The 21,091-nt window shown below is 44.4% G+C and overlaps 2 protein-coding genes across 12 annotated transcripts in view; one reads left to right on the forward strand and one right to left on the reverse strand.

Annotated features, from left to right (window-relative positions):
- CES5A (carboxylesterase 5A) overlaps positions 1-7,242 on the reverse strand; it is a 224,508-nt gene extending 217,266 nt beyond the window's left edge. For 4 of the 9 annotated variants that reach the window (XM_031680596.2, XM_072967396.1, XM_072967395.1 and 1 more), the window contains exons 1-2: positions 6,663-7,233; positions 5,503-5,604 (exon numbers count right to left, since the gene is read on the reverse strand). The gene's annotated coding sequence lies outside the window, so the exon portion shown is untranslated. Of the gene's footprint in view, positions 1-5,502; positions 5,605-6,662 lie in introns of all 9 variants that reach the window. The other 5 variants (XM_072967389.1, XM_072967392.1, XM_072967388.1 and 2 more) reach the window with 2 other exon arrangements.
- Positions 7,243-7,376: 134 nt separating this feature from the next.
- Positions 7,377-21,091, forward strand: part of GNAO1 (G protein subunit alpha o1) — a 150,388-nt gene continuing 136,673 nt past the window's right edge. For 2 of the 3 annotated variants that reach the window (XM_072967400.1, XM_072967401.1), the window contains exons 1-2: positions 7,377-8,369; positions 8,590-8,632. In XM_072967400.1, coding sequence (XP_072823501.1) covers positions 8,252-8,369; positions 8,590-8,632 — 161 coding nt within the window. In that variant the 5' untranslated portion in view covers positions 7,377-8,251. The remainder of the gene's footprint in view (positions 8,370-8,589; positions 8,633-21,091) is intronic. The other variant, XM_006214541.4, reaches the window with a different exon arrangement.

Consider the following 21,091-nt stretch of genomic DNA (forward strand, 5'->3'; position numbering starts at 1 on the left):
GGATTTGTAATGTTTTCTTGCTTTGCCTTGTAGAGGGGCCTATTGCTCTGCCTTCAATAGTTTCCCAAAAGTCACTCTCCAGGATCTCTGTACACTTAACTCAGATTTTAAATTATGGATGTAGAATATAGAAGATGCCTAAAATTCAATTATTTAATTGAGGAAATAATGGCCTGGAAAGAGAACAGAATTTCCCAAGCCAAGACTAAAATTTCCCAAACCAAGACTAAAAATTCTGAGTCTAGTATTCTTTTCATCCTGCTGCCCTTCTTGATGTTACTTTTTCTTTTTACTTTTGAAAATTACTTTCTCAAACCTACTGGGACTAAAGCTTTCCAATATCTTCCTTTAATAGTTGTATAGCATCTACTCCCCATTTCTGATTGTTATTTTTATGAGGGAGAAGGTGTTGCAAAATACAGAGAAAATTCTGGTAATTATACACTACAAAGATAATCTATTCTGTATTAAAAGCTAGGTATACTTAATTGGAATAAATATCATGGGATCATGAATTGCTTAGATAAAGTTCATTTATGATGATCAATGATATCTGACAAAGGGAGCAAGGAATATTGAGTAAAATAAAAACTCACTAAAATATGAATAATATAATTGGTCTAAGTGCTATTTAAAAGAGCAACTTAGATATAATCTTTGAACCTTGGATCTTAGGGAGGTGGCATAATGTGGCAGAAAGACCAGTGTCTCAGAATTCAGAAAATTAGGGTGACCATCCTGATTATACGATTTACCAGCTGCATGATCTGGGGTAAATTACTTGAACTTCCCTTAGCTTAATTTCATTATGCATGAAATGCAAATAGAAATCTTAGCTATCTTAAAGGGTTTTTTTAAAAAGATCAAATCAAATAATGTATGAGAGACTGCTATAATTCAACAATCAGAGACTATATGCACCATGATGGCAGGGGACCATGTGTGTTTACTCAACAGTGTATTCTCAGTATGTTCCTAGAGCAAAGTCTGGAACATAGTAAACACAATAAATGTATTCAATAAATGAAGGCAAGAATAGGGAAAATTTCATTCTTATCACTATTTTCTTACTAGAGAAATGTTTGGCGGGGTGGGTAAAGCCAAATAGTGGAGTAGAGCGGAGGTGGGGGAGGCAAAAGAAAGAAGGAATGATTGGTGTTACTTTTTCTCTAGAACAGAAACAGAGGTGGTAGAGCCAAGGAAAGGATAATCAAACGGAACAAACCCCAAACTTACCCTTTTTGTTTCCCTGCCCTATTCATTCCATCTCTCAATCAGGAAAATTAATCCCAACATTAATTTTTTTAAGATTACCTTTAGACATCCATCTCTTTAATTTTGATCATTTTAAGCCCTACATTCATCATTTTTATTGAGATCTGTATATGCCCTCTCTTTGGTCATTAGGAACAGTGCTGTTTTTAATTTATATTGGATGTAACTAATTCACAGTCCTTCCTCCTCCTTTTTCTTTCCTCTTCTCTTAGCCTTCTCCAAAGGCTACAGTGTTCAGTGGCCAAGGGAAAAGAGTCATCTGCAGGTGCTCCTTGAGAAGAAGGTCAGTTCCATTCTTTTCTTTCTACTTCAAGCTCTGAGTGATTCTAGCTAAAAGTCCTATGGGATAGGTGTCTGGTTGAAAATACATCTCCCTCTGACTTACCCTTCTTCAATTTTATAGATGTGCTCCATCACACACAGAGGAATTTCATAAAAATATTTTTCTCTGCCACAGAGGTCAGGGTTTTACAGGCCTTTGAGGAACAGATAAGAGGCCCAACGTTAGTTCAACTTGTTTCCCTGCTGGAACACCATGTTCTTGGTACTTGGCTGACTTTGGGAACACCCCAAACTACATGTCCTTTAGAGGATGCAGACAGGTCACAAAATAGAATCAGTCTAGTTTGGCCAAACACCCTCAAATTACTTCTAATAAATCTGAATTAACTGATAGCCTCACACTCCCCCAGTCACACTTGTTATAGCCAATGCAACTGGTTTTAACTGGATTCACATAAAATTCAACTACTTTTTGCTTTCAGAAATACAACTGACCAAAACAAATAAAAATATTTCTATCTTTAAAATCATTGCAGTAATAAGAGTTTGGACCTTGAAGCTTACAGAAGACTAATTAGATAATGTCTAAAATGTGTTTGAGCTGCATGTGTGAAAGGCTCTATGGAGAGAGAAAATATGATAAATAATGCAAGAAAACTTTGTGTCAGGAAATCTCTCGTCTTCTGGAGGACTTAATAAGTATTAAATAAACACTTTACAAACATGTACCTGCTAATTTCATCTGTCAATTCTAGACCAGGTAGGTTGAAAAGTCCTATTATTCCTATCATAACAAATAAGAACCTTGGTTTCTGATGAAAGATTTTCCAAAAATATTCCAGCAGAGATCATGGCTGTTAGGTAATGCCTTCATTTTAAGCCAAATTTCCAACTTCAATTTCAGCTTTTGGTCAATCTTATCAACATGAAAGCACTAGTCCTAGTCCCCTCCAACTTTCCACTCAACCCAAGCCAAATGCATCCTGTGGGATTCCCTTGCCATCTTAAATTTAGGAAAATCACAAAACACACCCTCTCTGGGGTACTTGAACCATCGAAATACATTCAACAAATAATGTTCTCAACAGTGACTACATAATGGACTTCAGTAACTCAAGAGCTCAACTCAATTACCGACAAGCCTTCATGAAAGTCCCTTCGTTGAAAAGTATACAAAACCTTTATTTCTTTCTATGGCATCTTTTATTCCTAACAATGATAAATATACTTTTTTTATGAAGTCTACAAAACAACAAATGAGAGACAAAATTTAGCAAAGGATTTCTGATGGGAACATCAAAAACATTTGGCATATGCTCTTCTTATAAGTTCCTAAATACCAATAATCTCCCATTTGTTTGTTTAAAACAAGTATCATTTCATTTTTCAGAATCTTACTTGAAAATAAGCCATTATCTCTTTGAACTCACTCAATCTTAAAAGTTTTCTAGAATCAAGTCACAAAATTTCAATTAGAAAATCAAAAAGTCTCAGAACTGGGAAGAACTTTGATATATGATCTGATTTAGCCCTTGCCTATAGATAGGTGAATTTAGTTAGTAGGCATTAAAATTGATGATCTGTGGACAATGGGCCATGCTTGACCTTTTGGGAGATATACAAATTGATAACTCCCTCACCTCAAAGGAGTGTATAGTCCAGTGATGTGTTTCCTAAAGTGCATCACTTGGGGGAGAAGGTATGATAGTAAAAATGAACACTTCCAGGTTCCACCTCAGACTTACTGATTTAGAAATTCTAGAGATTCACCCAGGAATCTGCATTTTTAAAAAGCATCACAGGTAATTCTTATGCACAGTAACATTTGATAACCACTGCTCTTGTAGGTCTGAGAGATGTGCATAAATTAATATTAATACAGTCAGAGAAGCAATGAATATGAACTAATGGGGGCGCTATCCTCTAGGGACATAAAAAATTTAGACCAGCATCTTCCCTCATTAATGCCAAATATTTATCAGAAAACTCTTAAGTCATCATAAGTCATCTCTTAGCCTTACCCAGACATTCTTCTAAATTGTGTTCACTAAGTTAGAGTGTGACATCAATTTTATAATAAAAACCCTTAGTGAAGAAACTTAAAATCTCTAGTGATCTACCGTTCTCTCTAAAATGCCTAATACACTTGACATTTCATTTGGTTTCATTTGGCCAGTTTTCTTCCCATGAAGAGAATAATGTTCATAGGGAATAGCAATTTTCATAATTTTTTCCCTTTAACAGAAATACAAAAACTGCTAAACATAAAGAAAAGTTGAATTTAGAAATATGTGAGATATGTGGACTTTAAGAATGTAAATTACCAGAGAACTAATTGGCACAAATTCTTTACAAGACCTAGCATGTTGTGTACAGAAAAATCACCTAGTTAGTGGCTATCAATGCAGACTGTAGAATAGTCTGATTTGGTAGAAGTAAGATGGGTAACTGAATTTTTTTTAACATCTTTTTATTGAGTAATAGTCATTTTAAAATGTTGTGTCAAATTCCAGTGTAGAGCACAATTTTTCAGTTATACATTGTCACATTTATGGGTAACTGAATTTTTAACAAGCACCCCAGATGATTCTGATGTGAATGGTTTTGAGAAGACATTTCAGGGATTTCAAGATTTCAAGAAGCCAATCTCATATCTAAACCTACCTTTGAGTCTAAATCAATACATTAAACCCAGTAGATTGTCAATGCATGCATATTTAATTAAAGTAACCACAAAAGGGAACAAATAGGGAAATTCAGTTCATCAAATCAGAGACCACATTCTGTAAGTCAGAGCTGGGGGATCTTATTTATATCCTAAATTACTGTCCTCCAGAATTCGGAGACACATGTAGTATAAAAGCAACTCAGTATAGGCTTTAGCTGTTGTTCCTTTTAAAGAGTATATAAAGTATTCTAATTACCTACCTTTAAAATAAAAAAAATGTGCTGAACAGTGTATGGCACGGGGTATAGTTGACTGAGGGTAGAGTAAATAAGAATTATTCTTTGGCCAACAGCAATATTCAGAGAAAAATAATACTGAGGATTGTATAAAATAAAACCAAATGGGTTCTGTCCCTGATCACTCCTGATGTTAGGACTGTAATTTCCCCATTCCCACAGGAATGAATTGTGGATAATTAAACACTTGTGGTATTATCTAATTACTAATCACACAGAGAACTGGGATGTTGTCATCCTCACTTCTTTTGGGAGGGTGGGCAGAATATGATTGGTTTCCAGAGCTATAAGCTTTCTGTGAGTCTAGGAAATGTGATACATATGTGTGTGTGTGTGTGTGGTATTTCTCAGATAGTCCACAATCCTGTAAAAGGAGACCTCGATTATTACTTACTGACTGCACAATTTTGAACAAGTTATTCAGACCCTTAGAGGCTCAGTTTTCTCAGCTATGAAATGGCTATCCAGGTTGAGCGGGTCCAGGCTCATACCACTCAGCCATGATGCTCCCCATATCACAGTGCCTAGCTAAGGTTTAAGTGGGAGGATCACAAGAGATAATTTTCATAAAAGTTCTCTATAAGCTGTAAAGCACAATACAGGCGAGGTGGATTATTAGTAGTCTTTTACAAAGCCCAGTTATAAAGATGAAAAGTGACCCAGAAAAAGAAAACACGGTAGACAAACCTGAAATACAATATCTATAGTGTCTAGAACATTTCTCTGTACATGGTAGGTAGGTGCTTAGTAAGCACTAAATGAGTAAAGAAAAACACAAAACACAGGTTTGTGCCTTTACCATACTAGATATGCTACCAAGAAGGAATAAATATACCTAAAATCAAGGATAGTTTGACGCACCTATATAAGTCACAATGCCCCAAAAGTCTAAGATCTTAAATTAAAAATTACTTGACATGAAAGAGCATTAAAATGAAAAATAAGGCCATTCTATTTGCAAAGAAATGGATATAGTCTTACCTCTCTACTTTCAGATGCAGCCTTGTAGGGATTGCAGAAACTGGGTGAGGTGGCTGAAGTTTTTCCTTATATCTGATAGATCTGCATAATCATCTTAGTAACCTTTAAAAGAAATAACAAATTCTATAAAATGTTGGGTACTTAAGCTCTGTTTTGGATCTGAGAGGCTGATTTTTAGTGACACCTCGATTTTAAGCAAACCAGATTTATCCCTTAAACTTTCCTCCCCAACACACATGCACAAAGAGACTGGGGGCAGGGGGTGAGGTGGGGGGGAAGCAGTTATTTACTTTATAAAACAATTATTCATAAGAGTCCTGTGTCAAAGTTTCCTAGACTATGTAAAATGTGATTTAAGTTTAAATATTCAAATTACATTACACACAACTTTTGACATAGACAGTTATTTGTGGAATGAGGCAAACCCATACTGGGAAATAACAAATTAAAAAATTCAGGGCAAAAATGTTTTCTTCTGGGTGGGCCTTAATTGCCTATTTTTCACCCATTGCATTTGTATTTTTATGCTGGGTAACATTTCCAAAAACAGGAGTGTTTTTTATATTGTTGAAATAAAACAAACAGGTTTGCTTTTAGAGCCACAGAAATGCCCAACTGCTAGAAAAAAACGTTTTCCACTGGCTGCTTGCCTCTCCTATCCCCACGCAACCTTTCCTATTGGCCCCTTCCTCTAGGAGGGCCCCTGGGGCTGTCTGGTGGAACTTACTGTAAAACCGTTTTGTGCAGTGAGAACTAGTTTCTTCAAAATCTCAGAGACCACCCAGAACATGACCAGTCTTTGGCAAAAAGTGTATGTTTCCTCACTATTTCATTAGCTGTACGCTGAATAACAGGTTTCTGGGCCTTTATTTGAAAAAGAGATGGTAGGGAGTGTTGTTTTTTTTTTAAACACTAAAAAGGGAAGGAAATCTCTTTTCTCACCCAGAATCTATTCAACATTCATTTAACGTACTTGGGGAAGGGGCGGGATGGTAGGGTTCAATGCAAAGACCTCAACCAAACTAAACTATACAGAGTGAGCAAAAGCATTTAAGCCCTGTGTTGAGAAAGTAAGCTTGTCCTAGAAGCTCACTCGCGTGAAAACCTGTCCCTCCCATCCGAAAGCTTCCCAGGGTGGGAACTGCCTCCTGCGCTGGTACCTATGGCCGGGAATCTCGGAGCAGGGTCCGCGATGGCAAAGGGCGGCAGACACTCCTCGATAACAGGCCCTGGCTTTGTATCATCCTGCTGTGTTGCTCTTCTCACAGCCTCCTCTCTCACATACTAGGTGCTCAATAAATGCTTGTGGGATGCAGGAAGAGAAAAATCCGAATCTGTCCCCATGTCCCAAGGGCGAACGATCTGGAACGCAGGTTTCCTCAGAACCACAGTCTCCTCGCGTTAACTGAGGCCACTCGGCCTCGGCTGCTACGGCCCCAGCAACAGAAGAGCAATCAAGAAGGCGAGCTGCTGGAACCAAGATGGAGAGGAAGCAGGAGAGGGAGGGACGCAGCGCGGGCCGCGAACGTGGGAGGCCCACCTGACGGCGTCTCGGGCTGCCCAGCGCCGAGCTCCCATTGACCAGGAAGCCCACGCTGCCGGCGCCCGAGGCGGGGGCGGAGGCGGGGAGGGGCGCCCCGGCGCACACCCGGCCCCAGGCCCCGCCCCCCCGGCCCCGCACGCGCCCACCTAGCCGCGGGCGTGCGGGAACGAGGGAGGGAGGCACTGGGGGAAGGGAGACTGCGCCGCGCGCGCGCGGCCGCCGGTTGACGCGGGACCCGGCGCGCGCTCCTCCCCCGCCCCCCGCCCCTCCCCGTCCCGGGGGCCCGGCGCGCGGCCCTGCTGACGTCAGCGGGCGGCTGGCGGTGCGGGGTGCGCAGAGCCGCTGGCGCACTCGCACGCTGCGCTCGCCCCCTCCCCCGCCCGGGCTGTGGCGCGCGCGCTCGTTTGCTCGCTCTCTCTTCATTTTTTTTCTCCCCTCCCTCTCAGCCTCTCTCTCTCTCTGTCTCTGTCTCTCTGTCTTCCCCTCTCTCTCTTCCCCTCGAGCTCCCGGCTGCCCGCGGCTCCCTCGCACTCTCCCTCTCTCTCCGGTAGGCTCCACCAAGCGATGCTAGCTCTGGGAGACAGCGACACCGCCTCCCGCTAGAGACCTGCCCCTCGGCCCGGCCCCTTGCCCAGCCCTGCCCAGCGCGCGGGGGTCGGCGAAGGCGCCGCGGACGCACTGACGGCTGAGCACCCGCGATGCACATGCACTAGCAGCACCCCCTAACTCACTCCCTCCACACCCCGCGCCGCCGCCGCCTCCTCCACCTCCTCCGGCAGCAGCGGCAGAAGGACCCACCCTGCCCCCTACCCCACCCTCCGCCGGCTCCGGCTGCAGCTCCTTCCTCGACTATTATTTTATTTATTTTGGGTCGTGCACAAGCCTCAGTGCCTGCAGCCCGCGCTTCCTCGGACCGCGGGCGCCTCCTCCCTCGGCTCCGGAACCCCAGACCCCGGCCACCCTCGCCTCGACACCCCCAGAGCCCCGCCAGCTGCCGCGAGTCTCCGCGGCTGGAATCTTGTCAGCGGCTCTCTTTTTGGGGGGGGTTCTGGTTTCCCGACATTTTTGTTTTCAGCCAGCGGGAGGCTATCGTGATTTTTTTCCCCTTTGAGCCCAGGCTCTGCTCTCTGGGGGGGGTGGGGGGCGCGCCAAGCCGGGGAGCCGTGCCAGCCGAGTCGTGCGGGCTGTGGCAGGGAAGGGGCCACCATGGGATGTACTCTGAGCGCAGAGGAGCGAGCCGCTCTCGAGCGGAGCAAGGCGATTGAGAAAAACCTCAAAGAGGATGGCATCAGCGCCGCCAAAGATGTGAAATTACTCCTGCTGGGTAAGCACCGGGACTGCCACCCTCATCCCGCGACCCCGGCCACTCTGCACCCCCCTCCACCAGTTACTCCACCCGACTCGCACCCGGGGGGACCTGATCCCCGAGTTGGCACCACCATGTGCCCAGGATCTCCCACTCCCTCGCATGCCTTACCCCCCTTCTGTCCCCCCTTCCCCTAAACTGACACTCACCAGTTTTTCCCCCCCGTCTGTCCCAACAGGGGCTGGAGAATCAGGAAAAAGCACCATTGTGAAGCAGATGAAGTAAGTCCCTGTGGCATTGGGATTTGTACTTTTATTAAGAATAATTTTTTATCATTTGTATTACCTTGCTCACTCCACATTGCTCTCCAGGCCCGGTTTTTAATTCGGGTGCACACACACGCACACGCACACGCACACACACAGACCTGGATTTTACTCCCCTCCCCCATTCTATACGTTGGTTCTAGGTCCCCCACCCTAAATCCCGGGGTGGGTGTCTTTTTTTGCGGGGAGGGGTGAGAGAAGGGGAGCGCCTGTAGTTGTATGAATGACAGTGTCCGCCATATTGATCAGAACATCAACTATTGGCATGATTATGATCATTACTCTTGCTTGTGGAATGTGTCCTGTGTATAGCTGCCTCCATTATTTCTGGCTGTGTATCTGTCTCATTCTGTCTCTGTTTCTCTCTCCTCCTTCCTCCTCCTGCTCCACATCCATAATCCCACTCCCCTTGCTCTTCTCCTGGGGCAGTGATTTTGAACTTGGCTAAAACATGGAGGGGACCCAGCCCTAGACTGGGGTGGAGGATTGTGTCTGCTGTTCATGGATTTGGTGCTGAACTGGAGGCTATAGTTTCTGCGCACCCCCCCCCCAAAGGACGAAGGTTAGGGGAAGGGGCTGTAATAGAGGGGTGGGTTTCCAAGAGTATGTGACTGGCACAGCTGTATCCTAGACAGAGGTGGAGGGGGGATGCTGTCTCTGAGACTGAATGCCCGCCCCCTTGCTTCCCCCCCTTCCTCCCCCACCCTCACAGCCTTTGCTCTCCTGACACTGGCAGTTTTCGTTCACTCCATGGCCTTTATCAATGTATTTATTTACACTCTGCATAGGCTGTGTTCCATGTTATCTACCCTCAATGCGGATTCCAGGCCCCACTTGCCGCCACCCCCTTCTACCTTAGATATCAGTTATCCTCCTAATTATCTGGGGGTGGATTTGAGTGATGGTTGAAAATTAAAACAAAATGGGATATTCCTTCCCTTCCACACTTTCTCAATAAGGAGCCTCGCTCCTCCTTCCCACTCTCAGGTTTGCTTTTTGCCCCATCCACTCGGCAATTCCTGGTGAGCCCACAGGCAGCTTTGCTTGGTTAGGGGGTGGCCTTAGGAAAGGAGTGCGCGCCCTCGGGCCTCCTGGCCCTGCTGCTTCCGTTCGCCTGTCAGTTTGGGACGGAGGAGTTCGTTAAGACCGTTTAGCGAGGATTCCACGTCGCTTTGCTGTGACACCTTCGTGCACACACAGCTCCTAATTAGGGGTTGCTGTGCAGTAAACAAAAATGATTATTTTTCAACTTGACAGAATAGCCGAAGTAATTGCATCCCATAGGAAAACAATGGAAAATACAAACGTCTTTCGCGGAAAGGTGGGTGGGAGACGAGGCATGCTTGCGGTTTCAGAACCAAGATGCAGAAAATCTTGCATGTGTAACAGGCATGACAAGCGGGTTCTAGGCGGCGCCATGATGGTAGGGAGTAGCGACTCTGAGACAATTTCTCCGGACCGCTTGTCATGTTCTTATTTTTATTTGAGAGCTCCCTGGGGCTTTCTTTGCAGAGGCCCCTCGGCTCGCTGCACCCCTCTGAGCCACGGCTTATTTGGCCTGGGGCTTCTCTGGAGCTTGTGCAACCCAAATGGATGGGAAGGCGGGGCCTGGGGAATTGCTCTTTGCAATAAGGTCCATGTTGCATCTGCTTGGAACCCTTGCAGGTCGGTAAATGTAAGCAGCTCCACCCCTTTCTCCCGAAGGGGTACGTTTCAAAACTTCAGAACTGTGGAGTCTGCAGTGGCGGGCTTGGAGCCCGGTAGAAGCCCCAGCGACGGGAACTGGGTGAGGTTTCAGGCGTTGCGAGTGGTGGACAGCGCCCATCTGAGGCCAGAGAAGTCGATGGGGCTCAGCTCAGTGGCGCTCGGCTCGGCTCGGCGCAGGCTGGGCTCGGGGCTCGGAAGGACTCGGCAATGTTCGGAGCCGAGCCGGGGCCTTGGCGGAGAGAGCCGAGCCTCTTAAAGGGGGCCGAAGGCATTCGGAAACGCTCGGGTGAGGGGAGCGGGGGAAGGAAAGAGGTGCGGGTATGTTAGAGTCTGCAAATTAACTTTGCATCCTCCAAAGCAACTCCTTACCTGCTTTTCCCATAAATTAGGTTGATTTAATAGGAAGTTTAAAAATATATACTGAGTCCCCCAAAGGGTACGTCGCCTTTTTTATTCAAAGAGCTAAGCTCTCCAAGGAGATAGGTGTGCCATTTTAGAATGAAAATTCCTAATTATGTACTGGGGCAGAAAATCTTAAATGGAGGCTGTGTTTAGACTTCCCTGGGAAACTCTTATGCGTCTCATTTGGTTGCACTGAGGGGGGAGGAAAAAAAGTCAAGTTAGGTTTTTCAGATGGTTAAATCAGGTATCCTAGCATGTTTTCTCTTTTCCCTGAATTCCCCCTTTTATTACCCCCAGGACACCTTTTTGAAGAAAAATATGAAGCAAAACAGATTTTTGTAGGTAAAACTCTTCATGTATTTTTTAAAATATACCTGTTCTCTTTAGGAAATAAGCTAAGTTTGTTCAAAAGGCCAGTCAGAAAACTTTCTGGCCCATGTAAATTTTGCAACAAGGGGGCCCTAGCGTCCTGTCCTCCTGAGGCATTCATGAATGGCAGCTTTTCCTGCGAGCCCTCCAGCTTGGCTTGAAATAAATCAGATCAGGGCCTTGTGCCAAGCTGGATGCAGGACTTGTTTTATTAACCACAAAATGTGGGATTGGTGTCACTGTATCCTAGTGACAAATTATTTTGAGTCCTCCCTTACAGAGGTGATTTTCCAGATCACCACTTGGCTGAGAGTCACTTGAGTCAGGAGAACTGTGCTGTGGGTGGGGCTGGGCCTGAAAATCTAGGGGGCATTTACAGAAAGCAATTTTGGACTTGCCTGGGCAATACCATTGGCGACCAACTTATCAGGCCATACTTATGAGTTAATGAGGATGCTGCTTTATTTCACCTGGGCAGATGAAATTAGCACATTCTCTGTGGGTGATGCCCTATGAGAACTTGATGATTTCCTAATGGGGACTGAGGTTTAATAGCTCAGCCTGTTGCATTGAGAGGAAGAATATTGATACTGAGACATCTCCAGACCCTTATTAATCAGCATTTACAGATGAGCAAAGAGCCATTCAGCTACATTCTCATCCATGTTATAGTGTGCTGATTAAAAGAAGGACTAGGCTTCCCTATATGCCCTTAGTAACTGAAGTTATATGATGAAGGCCTTGCTGGCAGATGCTACTTAAAACAAAGTGTTAACACCCACATCAACCTAGGAACATTGCAGGGAGACTGACCTTTGAAATTCTTTTGCTTGACACATACTGTAATGGAAAACTTGCATCCACTAAGATGTGCTACAGATTAGATTGTCATTTTAAAAGCCTGGTTATTAATACTTTATTAGAAATTTCATTTGAACATAGCTTGCTGGATTTTTTTTTAATTGGTGAATGTGATTGTGTACTAGTGATTAGGAGCTCTGTGTCAGACAATGAAACATTTCAGTACTGTGAAGTAAACAATGATCATTGAGACAGCACAAATATAATTTTACGCATACCATGAGTAATCAGTGAATTTTTTAATATGTGGCATTTTAAATAATTTTGCTTGTTAGAAGGTTGTGACCTCACCTGTGATTCAGCCTCATCATTTTTGCATTCAGTCAGGGGACTCTTTTATTCAAACTAATTAAAATTTTAACACGAGTGTTAATTTTATTTAATCACCAAAACCCTCCCAAAGAAATCTCTTTAAGAATTACATATGGAATCAACCGAATGTCACTTTAAGCGACTTTCCATTCTGAGCAAATAGTGACAGCTATTTGGACCTTCTGCCTGATGCAAACATAAAACCAACAGTGGAGTTGCTATGGGCACCACAGTTTGGCCTCATCTGAAGTGTTGCGTTTTCTGTGATGTTGCATTCAGGATATCCATTGTCTCTGGAGCATTAAGTGAATTTTCAGGAAGATAGAGAGTCCAAAGGTGGCAATGAGGCATGGCTTGCTAGCTGGTATGCTTTTTATAAATGGACACAGTAAAATGGAGCACTTTGGCTGTGTGTTCATTTCTAAGGTGACTGCTCAGTGCCATTGGTAAAACAAAATTGAAGGATTGGCCAGATGAAGGCAAATATGGCTCATGCAAATGTCCCAGCTCTTACAGTGGACAATGATTCCCAGGACAGACCCTCCCAGAAAGGGAAGGCAGTCTTAAAAGATGTCACCTGCTGCAAAAAACTGGTGATTTCCTCCTACCAGCTGACCCTGACTTTGTAGTTAGGGTGTCTGCTATTTGGCTTAGGTTCAGGGCAAGCCTGTGTTTATTCAACATACTGATGTTCAGCACCTGCTAAGTAGCAGGCATAAGTGGAGGTGAATGGCAACTTGCAACCATCACTCTGTATAAAAGGGCGTTTCCTGCACATCCCCAAAGGGTCCCCTGTAGAGGCCATTCTCCACTGAGAGCTACTCTTCTAGATCTATGGACTTGTTATTTCTGCAGTCATCTCTTTAGCTGCTTTGCTCCCCCTCCCCTTCCTCCTGTCTCCATGTTTATTCAAATGGATGTACCTTACTCTCTGGAGACAGCATGAGCGCAAACAGAATGTCAGATCAAGTAGCAGATGAGTTCTCCTTTGCTGATGGATGGTGCTCTCTCCCTCCTTACTGTTCACTGAGCTGTAAATACCAGCAGACCTTCCTGCCAGAAGAGTAGCAAACAGTCCACCTGATCTCCTCAGAAATCAGCTCAGGAATTCTTGAACCTCAGTCACCTGTTGGATTCTGAAATAGAACCTGTGTGCTTGAAAGGGTTGTGGCCGATGAGATTAAATGGATGAAGCTTCTTGCACTATTGCACATGACTCAAAAGGAATCCAGAATTTCTAGTCTCTCTCTGGGGCTAGATTAGATTAAAGCGCCCAGAGTCAGAGTAGTCTTGTCTTTTTAGCACTTGGGACTGACTGCCCAGATTATATTGTGCTTCTTAGCATGCCACATCTGCTAAAGATAGGACAGGATCACTTATATTTTTCAGCTGCTCACAGCACCCTGTCTCTGTTACACTGGAGATTTAATTTGAGTAGAATAAGGCCCTATTTTTCTGACATGTGCTCAGTCCATCTGGATGCAGGGACTTGGTTTCCTCTCTCCTGTTTTCAATCTCTCATTTCTTGTGACTCTAGACAGACCATCATCCCAAGAGCACATTTTGAGTTGAAAGACAGTAGACAAGCTGGTGAGGATATGATTTCAAACTGGGAAAAAAAATTACCCCCAATATTGACACTAGCTAGCAAAGGACAACTTTTGATTCTGAAAAAATAAAAAATGTGTATGTCTTTGTATGTGTACACACATACTACATGGATTTTAAAATGGTTAGCGGATGCTATAAGAAGGGCTTGTCACCTCACTTCACTGAGTGCACATCATAAAAAGCTTGAAGGTGCTCAAACTCCATTCTAAGAATTGGTTCAAACTGGTATCACATTCTTATTTTATTCTGTGTCTCTCATTCATGCACAATTCTGGTTAGAAAAGAAACTGTCAGACAAATCAGTCATTAGCATCATGGGGGGAAGGAGGGGAAGGAACAGGGGCCTGTTACTGGTTCAGAGAGAGAGGTCGTTTCCTATTGAGAGAAGCCAATTAGCCTGCTTCTCTAAAACTGAGCAGTTAAGAGTGTGGACTCTGTAACCAGGCTGCTTGACCTCAAATGTTGGCTCTACCATTAACTAGATATGTGACCTTAAACAACTTACCTTTTTGTGCCTCAGTTTCTTTGCCTGTAAAATGAGGCTGATAATAAAAATACCTAAGAGGGTTGTGAGCACTAAGTGATGTAAGATATGAAAAGCCCTTGTGACAGTTTTCTAGAAATCATTTTACAAATGTCAGCTGCAGTTTTTATTCCTTTGATTGATTAGTGGGTGTTCCCTTCCCATAGGGAGTTCTCTTCTCAAGTATGTGGGCCTTAGCTTCCTTGAGAGCCAGAAGGGGGGCGCTGTGGTTCGTGCTCAGGGCTTCTTCCCCTTGCCTGCTCTGCAGCATCAGTTATATAACTAACTGTGTTGTCATAACTGATGTGACATTTTTGATGGCGCAGCTGCTTCAGCCCAAGAGGCTGGAGTGATGTTACAAAGAGTGGGAAAGAGCACTGGACCAGGAGTCGAGATAAGTGGCTCTGCCCCTACCTCTCTGGGGGCTCCGTTTCCCAGAGTAGTTGGACCAGGGCTACCCCCAGCTCCTTTCCTGTCCTAGGTGGTCTGTGAAATTGGGAATTGCCTTCATGTTCAGGGTCTTGAGGTCTTCACTGCAAGGTTCTAAACATAGAATCATCAATTCTGGTTCCCTGCTGAGGGGGTAGGGGGTACCCATGAGAGCTCTTTTAGGCCAAGATAATTTCAGAAAAGCAACCTCAACCGCAGAGCTTTGTCAGCCGGGAAAGTCATAGCCCTGAGAGGCATTTAGAGAAAACCACCTCTAACCAAACTTTTCATGCAGACGTCCTGCTCAAACCAAAGAGGAGGATCTGAAAGTATCCTGTTATTGAGAAACAGGATGTTTCTGGGAGGAGAAACCCAGTGACATGTTAGAGGAAGAAGTGGTTTGTCTGTGGCTTCCAGGATGCTTAGAAACGGAGACAGCCCTGGCTTCCACCTGGGATGGCTGCATAGACAGGAAGAAACTTGCCTGGGTTCAGGTGCTTAAGATCCAGGGAGTTAGGATGTTTGTAGACTAGTTAAAAGGGAGGATCAGGACAACTGTGTTTTAATTTTGACTCCTTCTCTAATTTGACTCTGAGCAGGTCATTTAGCCCCTCTGACCCTCCGTCTGTTCATCTCTTACTTAGGATATGGGCTTTCACCATAGAATTTCTCAGGCCTCTTTTGGGTTCCCAGCTCAGTAAATGCAGAGAGAAACCCAGAAGCCTGAAATATAGGGGGAATAGTGGGAGTATTTGCCGCCCACAGCTTTTATCTGCTGAGCCATCTTTAGTTCTAATTTTCTTTACAGAAAAGAGGAAAAACATTGTGCTTTTCATAGCACCAAAAAAATTTAAGTAAAATAAAATCCTGCAAGCCTGGTAGTCAATGCCCTGAATTTGTCCCCCTGCTCCTTTGATTTCTTCACCAAGAATGAAGAGAAAGGGGGGATAATATATATAAGGATAGGACTCCATGGCCAAGGATTTACCCTGTATTCCCTGCTGATGACTTAGCCAACAGATGGGTTTTTGTGTGTGTGTGTGTGTGTGTGTGTGTGTGGGAAATTGTTACTTATGGGAACAACTTCCCCATGCTGTAGTCCTGGTTCACCTGCCTCCAGAATCTTAGAGCACTAGTATTTACTATACATTGTCAATTAATTAGATATTTATGTATCTGTCTCCCTAGCTAGCCTGGGTGCCCCCTCCCTACCAGGGCTCCCTAAAGCAGGAATGGTGACTTATTTTTGCTCATCATACAGCACTAAGCCCAATCTGGCATAGAAGGGCTTAATAAATGTTACCTGAACAAAAGAGAGAAAGAACTGAAGTATAGAAAGAATGCAAACTCACTTCTATGTAAGACTGAATAATAATATTGAAAGCCTTTGCTGATTATAGACTGTGTTCATCATTTTCAGTCCCATTCATTATTCTCATTTGTTTTTTCACATCAACCTCCTATGAGGAATAGAGTCATAAACTGTATCTTACAGATGAGGAAGTAAGGCTCAGAGAAGTTAGGTGACTTACTCAAAGTCACACAGCTTAGTCAATGATAAAGATGTATTCAGACCAAGATTTGTCTAATTCCAAAACCTATGTCCTTTCTGTTCTAACACCACATGGTTCTTACTAGACCATCTCCAACATGGGCAGTGGAGAGCTGACAGGCCGGGACTCAGTACCCATCATCAAACGGGATGGCATGAGGTCATGGTTGAGGTCTGTGGCTAAGAGAATAGCAAGTGTTTGGCTGGCACAAGTTTCCTTCTTGAGGTGGAGGTGGTGGTCACCATCGTGTATCACACTGATTCTAATACCAGAGTGTTCCCTAACCACCATCTGGACAGCTCATGAAATCATTTTCCATGCCTGCCTCAGAAGTGTGGGCCATTTGTAGGTGGTAACAAAGAGGAGCTGCCACTGAAGGCTCTGGCTTTGATGGAAGGAAGTGATTGGAGAAGACTTAGGAAAAACAGGATAGTAGGATATCCATCCATTCAACCATCAATCCTCTGCCCACCCATAAGCATTTACTGAGCACCTACTGCATGATGGACATACACATGGTGTCATGGAGATGGAGAGGAAGGTCTCAGTCCCTACCCTTGAGGGACTCAGCCTAAAGGGAGATACATATAAGAGATCCTTATACCTCAGAGCAGGAGGCTGTGGGAGAACATGGGGCACCTTCTCTAGGCAGGAAGTTCAGGGAGGTTGGCCAGGAGAAAATGACATGTGGGCTGAGCCTTAAAAATGAGTGGTAGTTAGCTGGTGGAGAAAAGAAATGCCAGGCAGAGGAACCAACATGTAAAAAGGCACTGAGATGTGTCACCACATGGGACATGCTAGGAATGTAAAATAATTAGGTTTTATTATTTTAGCACAATATACAAAGGAGCATCAAGCGATGAGGGATAAAAGATGAGACAGAGAGCCTGTCATGAAGGGCCTGTGTATTGTGCCAAAGACTTTGGATTTTATTCTGAATATGAGATGCCACCAAAGGGTTTTTTTTAAATTAAGGTATAATTGACATAACATTATATTAGTTTCAAGTGTACAATGTAATAATTTGGTATTTGTATATACTGCAAAATGATCACCACCGTAAGTCCAGTTAACATCCATCACCACCCATAGTTAGTTTTTTTCCTTGTGATGAGAACTTTCAAGAACCAGAGGGTTTTAAGGAAATGGGTGGCAGGATCACCTGCACTTCAGAAAGATCACCTATGTGGATTGGGAGAAGTCAGGTCCTGAGGCTAGGAGACCAGATGGAAAGTTATTTCTGTGATCCAGGTGGGAAAAGATTAAGAACTAAATGTGGTAGCGGGAGGTGGGAAAGGGAGACAGATTTAAGAGCTATTTTGGTGGTGGGATAATTGAATTTATTTGGTGATCGGTTGGAATGGCATTGAGGAAGAACTAAATTGTAAGGGACATAGACAAAAATGAGACCAGGATTCCCAGTTTGGGCCACTGGTGGGACAGTAATGCCATTCCCTGAGATGGAAAAATTCAGGAGGAAGAGGGAAGGCTTGGGGAGAAAAATGCTGACTGATGATTATGTTAATGATTCTTATGGATCATCCAAGTGGAGATCCAACTGGCAAGCAGTTGAATATGTGGATAAGATAGGATGCACCTGGGGGGAAGGGTCATTTGAAATTCTGTGGTGCTTGTGGGCAATGAGGGCCATGGAAGTCAGTCAACTGATCACCAGGCTAAGTGAGAAGAGGAGGGAAGGCAGAGGATGCATCCCCTCCCCCCAACACACATACACACTCCAGCTCCAGGAACTGAGAATAATCTAGGTAGAGGAGCCTGTGAGGGAAACCAAGAAGGAGTGATCTAAGAGATGGAAAAGAAAAACCAAGTTAGAGCAGGAGCATGGAAGCCAGGAAAGCAATGAATTTCAAGAAGGCCAGACAGTAGAGTCAGATGCTACAACAGTCAAATAAGATGAAGACTGGCAGGTGTCCCCTGGGCCTGGAAAGTTGTTGGCAACCTTGGGAAGAACAGTTTGAATAGAGTGGCAGAAGAAAAGCCAGAATGCAGTGGAGATAGGCAAGTGGGACTGAGGGAGTTGAGGCCATGATAGGAATCTCTTGGAAAAGAAACTGGAGCTCTAGAAGAAAGGGGAGGGAGGGAGCGAGTGAGTGTGGGGCTCAGGGAGGGTTCTGTTTTACTGTTCATTTGGATACCAAGGAGGGACTTGGATCCACTGAGAAGCTGTAAAGAAAGAGCCCAGATGGAGGGAGATGTTGAAGGTATACGAAAGAGGAAGTGGAGAAAGCAGAGCCCCATGAGGATGGGCAGAGAGCGGTTGCAGAGTATGGATGGGTGGCTTGATCTGGATGTGAATGTGCATCTCCTCCCCTGAGACTGACAGGAGGGTCATAAGCAAGGTGAGTTTGTACCAAAATTTGGGGCTGGGATGGTGGGGACAAGAAGTTGAAGGTGTTCCTGCCTTATTTATTTTCCTCCACAAAGTGGGAAGAATTAAAAAGCAGCTGTGCCCATTTACCAAACACCAAAGACTAGTAACCTTCATTCTATTCAAATCACTCACTTATTCATTTACCCAGTATTTATCTAGCACCTGATATGTGTTAGGCATTGTTCAAGGTGCTTGAAGATCCGGTGGTGAGCAGATGAGTACAAGACAAAACAATCCCGAGAGTCCCCATCTCTCTGAATTCCCATGGATAGGAGAAGGAAGACCTGTGAGCCTGAGCTGGCTCTGAGAGGGAGCTCCAGCCAGTTGGGTGAGGAAGAATTGGAGGGACCCAGGCCTCAGGAGAGGAACAAGCCTGAGGGCCCCAGAGGGCCAGAGCGGGCCTCCAGGCACTCTTTGGCCCCGTCAGTGGGGGACTTCAGGGAAGGGATGGTAGAATGGCAGCAGGGAGACCCTAGTTTGAGTGGTGACCAGCCCTCCTACCCTTTTTCCCCCATGTGCATGCAATATAAGACCTGTTTCTTCTTTGACTCCTCTCCTTAGAGTTTTAACCACTTGGGCCTCACTAGTGCCTACTTCTCCGGCTCATGTGTGTTCATACCCGAGCGGCAGACCAGCCCTGTGTTGGCGCTGAGTTTCTAAGGATAGAGCAAGTAAATGAATAAGCAAGGTCATTTCATATAGTGATGTATTCCAAAGGAGGAAATCGGGCTTTAGCAGTGGGGAGCTGTTAGAGGAGACGAGTGATTATAAAAAGCCCAACAGGAAAAGCTGAGGAAGAGGGAAGAGCAAACGCAAAAAAGCCTTGAAGCAGAAATGAGCAAAAATGAGGCCGGGGAGACTGGATCACAGGGAAGGAAAAGTGACACAAAATGGGACTTAAGAGGCAGAGAGGAGCCACCATTCAAGGCGTGGTGGCCATGGAGAGGCATTTGGGTTTCATTCTGAATGCCATGGAGGATTAAAACATGGGTCAACTTGACCTGACTTATGTATTACAGAGACTCCTCTGCATTCTGGAAAAAGCAAAACCATAGGGACAGAAAGCACATCAGCAGTTTCTAGTGATAGTAAGAGAGAGAGGTTGACTATACGGGGGAGCAAGGGAACTTTTGGAGGCGATGGAAAGTATCTCTCTCAACTGTGGTGGTGATAAACTGTGTATGTTTATCAAAACTCATCAAACTGTATACCCCAAAAGGGTGAATTTACTGTAAGTAAATTATACTTCAGTTAATCTGACTTGTAAAATGTAAAATTTTTGATTAAAAAACAAAACAAGAATTTCAGTAAGCCTTGACAAAATCCCTCCGGCTGCTATGTGGTGACAGATGACAGAGCCAGCCTCGCCCAGCCTGAGCCCACAGCCACTGCCTGTCTTGCCATCGAGCCTGTATCGCGTGCTGTTCCTGAAGGCTTCCTTCAATCAGTTTATTGATGTGTGTTCCCAGTTTTCCTGTTTACTTAACTTTCCTTTACAACTGGCTTAAGAGCTCAACGTGGGTAGAAACCATCTGCTGCTTTTGTGTGGGCCCATGGTAGATGCTTATTACATGTTATTTTCCTTACCTTTGAATGGCGCTCTAACGCTTACAGGCTGCTTCTACATTCATTATCGACTCTGAACCTTACTTAACAAGTCTAGTCAGGCTGCACAGACGTTTCTGTATCCCCATTTTATAGACGAGGAAACCAAGGCGAAAGTCAGCGTAGCGCTATCAGGGAAGCATGAATTTTGGTGATCTTGGCTTTGCCATTTGTTGGCTATCGTGTGATTTGAGGGAAATTATTTCATCTATCTGAACCTCAGTTTCCTAATCATTTAAAAGAGATTTAAAAAATAAACCCTTGCAGATACACTGTGAGGATTAAATGTGTGACACAGCTAGAAGCACTTAGCACAGTGTTGAAATTCCCTAAATGGTAGCTATTTGTATTATTTTTACTATCAGAGAAAATAAAAGTGATGCATTCAAGGCAATGTGGCCAGTACATGATGGGAACCAGAGCCCAGTTTTTCTGGCTCTAGGTGTGTCTCCTTCCATCACATCACTCAGTACATTCTTACTGGTCATCAGTTGATTGGTCTGGAGCTAATTACTTTTTACCAACTCAGATCCCGCAATGTGGTCGTTGATTAATTCAGCAAGTATTTATGGAGCGCTCAGTACAGTGTAGACTGGGATATAATGGTGAGCCAAGACTCGCTCTGTGCCTGCCCTCAAGGGCAAAGATGC

Source organism: Vicugna pacos, chromosome 9, assembly GCF_048564905.1.
Source record: "Vicugna pacos chromosome 9, VicPac4, whole genome shotgun sequence".
In the NCBI taxonomy this organism is placed as follows: Eukaryota; Metazoa; Chordata; class Mammalia; order Artiodactyla; family Camelidae; genus Vicugna; species Vicugna pacos.